At 32.0% G+C, this 12,131-nt stretch overlaps 1 protein-coding gene across 1 annotated transcript; it reads right to left on the bottom strand.

Annotated features, from left to right (window-relative positions):
* Window positions 1–4,344: 4,344 nt before the first annotated feature.
* On the bottom strand, window positions 4,345–11,919 carry LOC106774705 (linoleate 13S-lipoxygenase 2-1, chloroplastic-like). The gene is made up of 9 exons (XM_014661751.2): window positions 11,683–11,919; window positions 9,002–9,270; window positions 8,388–8,628; window positions 7,910–8,233; window positions 6,614–6,699; window positions 6,218–6,328; window positions 5,833–6,146; window positions 5,223–5,489; window positions 4,345–5,151 (listed from the first exon to the last, which is right to left on the bottom strand). Exons 1-9 carry the CDS (start codon window positions 11,843–11,845, stop codon window positions 4,392–4,394), a joined length of 2,535 nt encoding a protein of 844 aa, XP_014517237.1. The 5' UTR covers window positions 11,846–11,919; the 3' UTR covers window positions 4,345–4,391.
* Window positions 11,920–12,131: the final 212 nt, after the last annotated feature.

Below are 12,131 nucleotides of genomic sequence, written 5' to 3'. Positions count from 1 at the left end.
TTACCCTAAGACATGACAAAAACCGCACCAAAACACAACGATCACTTAATAGACGTCGGTTAATGTACAAACCGACGTCTATATGGCGGAAAGACGTCGGTTAATGCAATGTTTGATGACTTTATGGACGTCCAATGCGTTAAGGACCAATGTCTAAGGTAACCTTAGACGTCAGTTAGTGCAATGTCTGATGTCTTTATAGACATCGCTGTTTAAATTGAACCGATGTCTATATCGACGTCGCACCTGCGAAAACCGACGCCCCATTAACTTCACCGGTATAGACGTCGATTCGTTTTCTGACGTTAAAAGCCCAAAATAATTGACATATAAAGCTCTTTCTGCACTAGTGAATATAATGTCATAGTAATGTGTTAGTTGGAATCTATAATAAAATATTAACATTGGCTATTCATGTTCCACATTTTGCATAGTAAGGAAATGGTTTATTAGGTACGTTCTCAGTTTCTTCTTAGTTTAGAATAATTCTTGCGAGGTTATGAAATAAAGGTGCTTATGGATTGAATTTTTCCAAATTTAGTTCAAACTTAACAAAATTTGGATTTTCTTTACCCAACTTAAATTAGATAAGATATAAATTGAATCCATTTTTATCAATTTAACATATTTGACTATTAAGTCTATTAGACATGGGTCGATGATGACATACCTTTAAATTATGACCCAAGCACATTCAAGATGTATTAGAGTGATTTATGCAAGGTAAAATAAAGCTCTTTCTCTTAGGCCATCATGAAGCACCTCTAGTAGATTAAGAATATTTAAATCTCATATTAAGGGTCAAGTAGTGTTAGATTTCTTTTTAGGCCTTATATTAAAGTCCAAGTAATGTAGGGTTTTTGAACAATCTAGCTTAAGTTGCAAGTCTATATTTGTGCCTAGCTTAAGCTAATCTTGGGCGATTAGTTTTGTAATCCTAGGTTGGTGGAGGGTGTCCCACATGAGACATGGTGACCACATGAAAAGCTGATGGAGTACCATCTGGGAGACACATTAGACCTCTCACCAGAGTAATGACAAAGAGAATGAAAGAGAAAGACAAATCTCAAAGAACTCTACTTCTATGGAAGATAGACTACTAGTTCTTCCTTCTTTCCTCTTAAGCTTGTAGATATATACATATGTTTCTTTTACGCCTTGTATTTGGCCAACTACCGTTGTTAAGTCTTTCTTAAGCATCACTAGAATTTTGGGCTGATTCATGGACCTTAGAGCGTCACTTTTGAGTGTCTTTTGGCTTGCTTAATCCTTAAGGTACTTAGCGAGGTACTTGAAAAACACTAGAAGGGAATGCGTGGGGGGAGGGTTGAATAGTGTTAATGAAAAAATTTTCGCAACCCTTTTGATATAACACATTATAAAGCTCTTGAATTTTTTTTAATGATTAGAAGCTCGACTTAATAGATTTGTATAATAACAATTTTTAACGTGCTACTCAAAATGTAGATACTGTAGTGTTTTGTTAAGAACTTCCTTTATGAATAATATAGTCTAGCTCGAAAGATTCTTATGTTTAGAAATAAAGCGCGACTACAGGTTTTCACAAGAGGATCATTTAGGTAAGAGAAGAGATAATTACACAAGAGATTTTATACTGGTTCGCTCCAACTGAGCTACATTCAGTCTCCTTTGCAGAGGGTTCCACTATAATCTTCACATGATTACAAATGAGTATTAGCACCACTTCTGGTACTCAACAATCCTGTCTATTCTAGTTTCTAGTTCTTTCTCTTAGTTTGATTGTAAAGAAGCTTATATGTTCTTCTTTTCTTTAAGGTGCAAGCGATGTGGAGCTTCACATAGCTTGGACTTAAAAGAAAGAAGAATAAATAAGTCTATTCTTCTTTTAGAAGAATAAATAAGTACTACAAAAAATAAGGGATTTATTGACGGCTAAAATCCCTCGGTAATGTCAAAAAGTCGTAGGTAAATTGTAATTACTAACAGACTTGAGACAACCAAAAATATGTCGATAATAGCGTTGTCAGAAAACATTACCGACAAAAATTGACCTTCGATATTACCGAGGGCCAAAAGTCATTCAGTAATACCAAAGGCTATAGGCCGTCGGTAATTACAGAGGACTGAAAGCCATCAATAAATAAATGTGAAACTGGATGGCGTTCTTGATGGCCCGACGCCGTTGGTAATTACCGAGGGACGCAGGCCGTCGGTAATACGAAGCCTATGTTTGCATTATCAACGGACTGTGGCCGTTGGTAAGGTCGTCGGTGATGTACATACCATTTTCCAGTGGAGGTTGTTTTGTGCATTATATACCTAATATAAGGAAACCTGCAAATAAGAAATGAATAACAATGAATGATCCAAACATCAATTCAGCTAACCAATTCATCCTGAAAATTCATCAAATGCAATCATTCAATCATTCAACATTCATCAACATTACTTCAATATTCTGAAATATTATTCTAAGTTCAATGGTTTTCAAAAGTTCCTAAATGTAGAACAAAGTTTGAAAATAAAAAGCTAACTTCAATGTTTTCAAAAGTTCCTAAATGTCTAATAATCATTGTAATAATCAGAATCATCATCATAATCTTCTTTTTGCATAAGTGTGGTTTGGGAAGGCTGTTGAGGTGGGTGTGACTGTTAGGATGATGATGAGGCAGACTGTCCTTCTTGAGGTAACAATGTCCTGGCCAGATTTTCAAGATTGTCAAATCTGGCTAGAAGTGCATCGTAAGCCTCTATACTAGCAACATTGCTCTGGTCAGATATGCTGGATGTAGATTGTTGATGTTTCAATATCTCTCCTCTTTCAGCATTGTAATTGGAGGCAAGTTGTCTTACCCTATACAGTAGTCCTTTCTTCTTCCCCCTAACGACCTCAACCCAACATTGGGTCCTGATGATGTCATCGTCAGTATCTACTCTAGAGTCAACATCAGGAACAAATCTCACCTCTGATCTCGCCTGTTAAATAAGATAGAAAACATTAGTAACATGAATTTGAAAGTGTGAAACCAAAAAAAGGTATATAAAATTGAATGTTGTTAAAAAGTTTACTTACAATGGTCTTGCAAGACCTCTCTTCAACATATGTGCTAGTCCCTTTGCGAAGATGAGTTTGTGTAAACACCTCATCAACATGAAGAGACTTATCATCTTCCACTGTCTCTTAAAGATGAAGAGATCCACCTTTCTATTCTATCACAAGAGGAAAGGTACAATCACAGATTAACAAAGTATGACAAGAAGACATAGCAAACCACACCTCTTTCACCTTCACACATACAACCACATTTTAACCATGTTTCAACCACACATGGTTTATACTTTACAACTCATTCATCCATGCATTCAAGCCCAAACCCAATGATATGAGTTCACTCACTATCCATAACAGTCAAGAACCATTATACGATAACACACAACACAAGAAAGTCGATAACATAACCAAATAACTTGGTCGCATCCAAAACAAGGATACCAACACATAAACTGATTACAATTTGAACACACACTCAAGCCATAAACAACAGTCTAGGAACACTCAAACAACATGACAATAGTCCTAAATCACACACAAAAACATAACCTCAGTTCGAAAACACTCCAATTTACATTCCAATGTCCACTATATTCCCATATTTAAAACCAATCCACCGCAACATTTCATCTTCACACGCAACAAACCAGATGGAAACATCCATATTTACAACTTCCCACTCGAAACATGTTGTCTAGTATCCCATAAAAAATCATTCCCGACATAATAATATTCTTAAAACAATAATTAAACAAATTTCATAACAATGTAAAGTCAACCAAAAGCCCAAAAAGTAATCCAATATATACGTATTACACCCTCGTAGATTTTCTAAGCCAACCTATGCCTAATTATAAAATGAAATCCATCATTTCTACTGCATATTTTAGTATTTTTGGTTATTGTGTTATTGTTTCCCCATTAAAGTTTTTGAAAGGCCTAAAGAAGAAAAAATTCATTGACGAGATAAAGTACCAATAAAGAAAGAGTTCAACCCACATAAATGATTGATATCACTTCTAACTCAAAACCTTTAAGTAACGTGTTTATGAGTTTTCATATGTTTAGATAGTGCTCAATTTTTTCGTATCACCTAATATTCACACTTGAATTTTCAAGCAAATCTTAACTTACAATTGATGGTGTAATGTTAAGTTAGATTTAAAGTCGAATTTTTAAGAAGATCAAATGTTTATTTCAAACTATTATTATGAAAGCTTGACATGGGCCATAATGTAATACAAATCTTGCACACTAAACCGTAGGAAAGGAAAACTAAAGTTAAAACGTTTTCTATTCAAGACCGAAAATAGTAAGAAGAACATTTAATCACTAATGCATTTATAAGTACTATTCTTTAAATGGATACACTATAAGGAATTCCTTTCCCAGTGATTCCAGTCTCTGAAAATGGTTTCAATAGCTCATAAGGTACTACTCCAACACCATGTCTATTTTTCAAATTGCTATCCTTATTCCTTGAGTCTATGATGCCTTCAATTTCCTTCAGTCTCCTATTGAACCTTTCAAAGGCAGCCTTTATGGTTGGATCCTGAGCCCATGATGGATTCATGAATTGCCCAATATACTCTTCATCTGTGGAATGGTATGATAATACGTTAAAAACTAACATCATTGTTGTTGCTTGGATTTGTGATGGAAAACTCTCCAAAAGAGTTTGCTCAGGTTTGTTTAGAAAGTTTTCCCACTCTTCCTTTGAAGGGTCTTCTGTAGGCATTTTGTTTCTTATAATATTAGGTCGATTAGGAAAATAACCCGAATAAGTATATTGGCCAAAGTTCACAGCTGCATGATGAGCAGATGCTATCCAAGCTATGGTGGTGATGATCTCAATAAGGTCTTCTGGTGTTTTAAGATTAGGCCACCATGGTTCCTCAGATTTGTCTCCATGACCGACTGTCCTAATTTCTGTCCACCATGCTTGGAGCTCTTGATCGGATTGTATGATGCTTGGGGTTGGATAGTAATGGTTGACATAGTCACTGACCCACTGTTTGATGGCATCCCATATAAGAAGACCATCATTAGCAAAAGGGTAGTCTTCAATTGTTAGCTTTAGGCCATGTGGTGCATTAGGGTCTACTTCAGCCATTCCTCTGAAGAGAAATTAGTTAGAAATGTAGAGAAATTAGTTAGAAAATCAATACGCATCTCTATGTTTATTTACCTATCAATAAGATCGTTAGGAAGTGCTTGCAAATCGAACTGCCAAAGTTGATCATATGCTGCCGAGCTTAACTCCATTGAGTATTTGTTAGGTGAAAATGATTTTTCAATGATCCCATTTGCATTTATAAGAATTTCACGAGCAAATGCATTGATAGCAAGAGTATATCTCAGATGTGGATGCAGTAATTTGTACATTGGATGCATGGTGCTAAGTTGCCTATATGTTGCAATGACAAATGGTTCCATGACAGCATGAGCTCTTAACCTGAAAAAATTTGACAATTTAGATAAAGTAAGTTAGCATCTTTTATGTTGGGTTTTTCATCATAGAAATGTTGAGAGATTCAGTTTTAGTAGCTATCAGCATTCCATGTAAGATAGTTAAGATATTGTTTTCAATCCATAATGTTAAAGTAATAGATATTTGAATCTTTAATTTTATATACTGTTCTTCATACTCATTCGTTCTCAATGTAGAATCAAGCTTAAATATGGAATCCTAACATCACAAAACTTTCAACTTTTCACTGCTTATTTACCTGATTAAGTCAACATATCTCAAGCTGCAAGGTATAAAGAGAATGAATGACATGCTTATGTATACTCACCAATGATTTAGAAGTTCATGAGTACCAGCATCATGAGCAAGAACATGAGCTTTGGCAAGCCTCCAAAGCCAGAGATTGGTTGAATGAGAAATTGAATGAGAAGCAGGTGTGAAGACTTGCTTCCATTGTGGCTTACCATCCATAGGTGGCCTCGTGAGTTCAATAGCTAGTGGCTTCAATGTGCCTTGTTTGGTGAGGAAGAATAGCGTCCTTGACCCATAGAGCGTGGTTCCCTCAATCTCTCTCACTTTGCTTACGTATGGTAAGAACAAATCATGATAGTCTAACATGTACAACTTCTTCTCTCTAATGGCCTACATGTATTCAAAGGAAACAACTTTTACTCAACATTCTAAGTTTAACAAAGTCAATGTTAGTTTTGTACCTCTTCTATTGTGCCATAACCAATTATTTGTGGCTCTATGACTTCTGCAGTGAAAGCTGATTCTGGTGGACCATAGATTTGGGAATCATGTTTACTTTTCAGAGGCCATTCCTACATATAGCAAGAAAATATTTTTGAGAGCATAAATTGAATGATGAACATATGTAACAAATTATAAGGATAATGATATTTAGACAATATTTCTTTTAACAACATTTTAATATCATCTATGTGTCATTTTGTGATTGGTCCATGGCAGTGTTTATGATTATTATTATTGATTGTAGAGTAATTTTGAACCAATCACAAAATAATACGTAAATAATGTTCAAATGTTGTTAAAAAAATATTGTCTAAATATCATTATCCAAATATATATATTGTAACTCCTCTTGCCTTGACCAATCGGATGTTTTGCGGGTTCGCTCCAGCCAAAGTCTCCCTAGCAAATTCCTCATCTGAAAACCAAAAGAATCTGTCCCCTGCATTTCCCAAACTCACAATCATCAAGAGAAACTTTTTCACTTTGTTGTATCATTCGGTGTTAGGTAAATTATTTCAACCACTTGAACATTGGATCACTACAGTATCCAGAGTTCCCAATAATGGTGATAGACATAAACTTGGATTCACCTCTCTCATTTTATTTACTAGTTTCATTTTGGTCTTTAACTTTTCATGCCAAAATATCCTTAATAAAAAAAAATAGGTTGTAATATTTAAAGAAAAAAAAAGGTTAGATATGTTTTCTATTCTCAAATTATAAAAAAAAATATTTTTCATCTTTAAATTAAATTATAAAATATTTACTACTAATATTTTATGAAAATAATATAATATATAATGAAATAATAAATTATAATATAATATTCACATGTTATTTTGTATTAAAAATTATGCCTTTTTTGCTTTTAATCAAGACATAGCTTATTCTACGCAATAATTCTTTTGGTTCACTAGTGTTTTCAAGGTGCTAAAGGTGCACATGTAATAATTTGTGCTTTATATATTTCACTTTTTGAGATGTTTTTATGTGTTTTTTCTATCTGAATCGATCTTAAAATATTACATCACATTATATTTTCCAACATTATCACCAACAAAATTATCTCTCTCCACCATTTTTGTCAGTCACTTTAGAAAAAAAAAATATATTCCCAACTTGGGTTGATTTCGACATCTTGAGTAACATAAAGGACCATTTCGGCAAATAAATCAATAAAAGATAGTAAAACTTTACAAGATAAATGACAAAAACATAAATAATTTGAATTAAATAAACGATCATTTTTCCAAAAAATAAATAAAAAATTAGTGAAATTAACAAATAAAGATGAATGACAATTTTGAGTGAGTTAATCATTGACATGATTTTAGGGCTTATTTATGAAGTGGTCAGGAGTTGAATACTTGTTACCAATTTTGAAATTATTTTCCACCCATGCAACAGTCTTATGTTTTTTTAAGAAAAATAGTCCATGCATGGCATTATTAACGTAAATCCTCTAATGACAAAATATTGATTAAAGTTTATGCACTTATTGAATATAAGCGGTAGATTTGGATAAAAATATTTGTAAAATGCAATACTCTAACATGATATATAAAGCAAATAATTCAATAAGCAATTATTCAACAATATGAAACTTAAAAATAAGCACACTAGTAGTGTGACTATATAAATGTTCTTACTCTTAACAGTTTCTGGGGTATCAAAGCGCAGAAGGTTCTGGCTATCATTAGCAACCTTGATCAACCTGGGAATTAAACTTTGGAGGAAATTTAGACCACTGTCTTTAAGAGCTGGTAAGTGAAAACCTTCTTTGTAGATCGTGTCTATGTCTTCGAAGCTTCTAAATCCAAGATCTTGGTCAGTGAGAATTGCATCTAAGGATTCTAAAACTGCACTGATTCCTGTGGTTATTGTGTTCATTGTGAACTGTGACTCTTTTGTATCAGAAAATGCATCGTCACGAGGAACGTAGAAGCTTGAACTTCTCTTCTCAGTAGATGGGTCTGGAAAACAACAATTAATAAAAACAAAAGGTATTGTGATTTTAATATTGTTTGAGTTAGGTATAAGTTTAGTTCTTCAGTTGATATAATCTAAGTTAAGTTGAGATATCCAACAACATTAAAATATGAATCTAGTAAACTGAGGAAAAGTAACCTGAATCAGTGCGCTTTCGACCAGTACGACACCTTCTTGGATATGGATATTGTTTGGAGGCACCAAGAACAGGTCTTTTGAGGTTAAGGTTAGAATCAGGATCTGCAAGATCATTGTAGACATCATAATCGTATATTCTGTCAGAGCTCTTGCGTTCTCCTTCTCCATTTCCTCTTAGTTGCTTCAAGGCTTCTTCTCTCAACCTTCTCAATCCACTTGGTGTTTGTGACGGCAAATATGACTATTATATATTCCACGCATGGATTAGTTAACCACAAAAATACTCTTAAAACCTTATTCACTTAGTGGATTTGAGAAAGAGTAATTGAATGGATTTGAGAGGATTTGAAAGTAATTTTTATTGTTGTTTATTTGAGTGAATTTGGAAGTAAACGAAAATGGATTTAGAAGTAAAGTTCGTGAAAATTAGTGTAAGATTTAATTTATATGACAGATTAAAAAAATTTACTTTCAAATCCACTCTCACTTGTTTCCAAATCTATTCAAATAAATAACAAAAAAATTTATCTTCAAATCCTCTCGATTACTTTCCGGGAGTGAAGAAGGCCTAAACCAAAGAATGGTATGCATCATGACATTTTTTTTATACAAACCTTGTCAGTAAAGAATACTCTCTTGACAGGATTGTGATGCTTTGGTTGAAGCCATGAATCACATGTGACATGCAAAGGGCCATCTGGGAAGCCATCCAACACTATGCTCTTCAAAAACATCTCCTTGCTGAGTTCATTCTCAATCAAAACAGCGCCCACTTTCCCGAACTCTTCTTCTAACTTAAATGTCGCCTCATACTGCACCTCATCATTCTCTTCATTACTCTTTTGTGCATCAACTTTTATTGTCTTTTTCTCTAACTTTGTTTCTTCGTTCGTCAAAAACACAGATTATAAAAATGGTTAAAGGCCTATTTTACTAAAAGTAAACGGAGACTATATTACGCAAAATTTAAATTTAATATATTTTAATTTTAATAAAAAATTATTAAATCTAATTTTTTAATCTAATAATATTAAGTTTTATTTATGTGTTAAACAGTATTTTAAATTAACATTTTAATTGTTTATCCTGTTTTAATTTAAATGTCAATTAATAATATTATTTAACAACACGTAAAAATAATTAAATTATATTTATTTTGACTTCAGTTAAAATAAATATCCAAAGCTAAAGTTTAAGTGTCATTTCTATGACTTCAGTTATCCCATAACCGAAATATAAAAATGTTACAAATTTCTAAAATGCAATTTATATTTTTATATAGTCTTTTTTTTTTAAGAATCTAAGATTATTCCTAGTTAAGCTTTTGATTGCCACAAATTTTCAAAATGTTTTTTTTTTATTTATTTTTAAGCACGAAATTAGTTTTGGTTCTATTAATAACCGAAACATATTCCATAGTAGGCTTTCATTATTGATAGAATCGAAGTTTATTCTCCTGCTAGCCTTTTCCTCTTTTATTTATTATTATGGTTTTATGTTTCAGTTATGAAAGAAGCAAACCAGTATGAAAATTTAAGTTTCAATTAATAATGGAAGTCAAACCGTTTAGTTATGTTTCGATTCTTAAATGAAATATAATGTTCAAAATAACCCATACCAAAACTCTTTCCTATAAATATCTTTAATAAAAGTGAATTGTCAAAAGTATATCGAAATTATATACTAACCTAAAAAGTATATCTTCAAAATATATGTCTATTTATCTATTAACATTTTACTCTTTTCACCTAACTAATATATTTAACTCAATCTTGAGAAATTTATAACATAAGATTTACATTCAACAATATTCTGTAAGAGGATATTTCATATCATATCTATCATTAAAAGTTATATATAAAAAAAAAGTCTTGCTAGTACTATCATTTTAATTTGTAACACAATTTATTTTTATCTTAGTACTAGAGATATTTATTGAGTAGTTTGTTAAAAAAAACCTTTTTAATGGACGCATTGATAGGTCTATGTTTCCGAAAGAAAAGGAAAAAAAAAAATTATCAATGAAAATAGTCTTCATGTACTAATTCAGGTATTATTCTTTATATAAAGAATGACATTGGATTGGATTAGAAACCATGTGACGTTCACATTTGCAAACCACTCATTCAACTATCTGTCGGTGCAACTTTTTTAATTTCTGCCAAAATACAATAGTACACAAAATATTTAGGGTATATATAATATTTTATTTTGGGTTAAATATGGTTTTCTCCCTTAACTTTAGTGAAATTTGGAATTAGTCCCTCTTTAAAACTTTGGTCTAATTTAGTCTCCCAACTTTAGAAATGTATGAATTTAGTCCTATTAACTAAATTTTGTTAGATTTATTTGATATTTCAAACACATTTCATGATAGCATTTGGGTTGTTTACAATGTTTGACACATTTTTACTTTAATGTTAACTGAAAATCGCATTTGAAACAACAAATAAAGTTAACAAAATTTGATTAAAAGAACTAAATTCATACATTTCTAAAGTTGGGAGACTAAATTAGGTCAAAATTTTAAAGAGAGACTAATTCCAATTTTCACTTAAAGTTAAGGGACCAAAAACATATTTAACCTTTTTATTTTCATTAATAAAAAATAAAAAATAATTATAAAAGTGTTACAATAAAATATATATATATATATATATAAATATTTTAATAATTTAAAACCAAAGTAAACCTAGTTTCAATATCATTATTAAAATGTTGTTTACTGATAAAGGCTAAAGAGAGTTGTCAGTTTTATGTTAGAAGTGAGCTTTATAATAAAAGACATAACACATTAAAACTCAAGTTGAATTTTTCACACAAATAGCATATTGTTTTTTTCCTGTATAGGTTTTATTTACGTAGATATCAATCCGTTGATCATGTAAACGAAAATATGTTTTACAATAAAAGTGTATGATTTAAATAAATAAAACCTACACTATGCTACGAATAGAAAAAAAATAGAAAATTATGCTATTGAGGCGAAATTTTTTTATATATTTAACTCCATATTTAAATTTCTAACTGAAAATTCACTAGTGAGGTATTTAAATGTTTAACCTGTGTAATCCCATATTTATATAAACGTTTACTTATGTAGTCTGATATCTATATAAATATTTGACTGTAGGATTCGATGTTCTATTAATGTCTCTTAGAAAAAGGTCAGATCGGGATCATATATAAAAATATTCAAAATAACCGATGTTAAAAAGTTTTTTTTGTTGCATTCGTGACTTTACAAAGAAAAGAATTATAAAGGCTGGGAATAAGATAATTAATTAAAACGTACTTGAATCTAGATCATTGCTGATAAGCTCCAAAACAAGAGTTTTTCCAATGAAGTGTTCAATCCCTTGAACACCACCTTCAACAAGATTTAGGAGTCCACCACCACTTTGCTTCACGGTCACAGTCACCTTCACACTCCTCCATTTAGGGTTCATGTTGGACATCCCACTATTGTAAAAGAAAGTTTATCTTATAACTCCAGAACCAACAACTCTGAGTGCATTTATAGCTCAAAAACAAGGCAGAAAGTGCCCTATTTATAATGGAATGCTGCGCAAATGGCTTCTTAATTAGCTTCATGTGTGCTGTTATTTCTGGGGGATATGGTGGTTGCCCCAACGTAACAAATACACCGCCTATTGTATTAACTCTGAAACGTGCCATTGGGGTTTCTCGTGCCTTTTAAAATGGACCCCTCAACAACCATGCTTACGTACAAAATTCAAATAA

This window comes from Vigna radiata, chromosome 10 (genome assembly GCF_000741045.1).
Source record: "Vigna radiata var. radiata cultivar VC1973A chromosome 10, Vradiata_ver6, whole genome shotgun sequence".
Taxonomy (NCBI): domain Eukaryota; kingdom Viridiplantae; phylum Streptophyta; class Magnoliopsida; order Fabales; family Fabaceae; genus Vigna; species Vigna radiata.
The sequence above is the reverse complement of the archived record's forward strand: the minus strand, read 5'-3'. Positions and strand labels throughout refer to the sequence as shown.

Excerpts from the sequence above, each read along its gene's own strand:
- LOC106774705 (XM_014661751.2), bottom strand. The coding sequence starts at position 11,845 with ATGTCCAACATGAACCCTAAATGGAGGAGTGTGAAGGTGACTGTGACC. Across the intron at positions 9,271-11,682 it reads CAGCAATGATCTAGATTCAA|AAACAAAGTTAGAGAAAAAG; the intron begins GTACGTTTTAAT and ends TGACGAACGAAG. Across the intron at positions 5,152-5,222 it reads CCTAACGATCTTATTGATAG|AGGAATGGCTGAAGTAGACC; the intron begins GTAAATAAACAT and ends ATTTCTCTTCAG.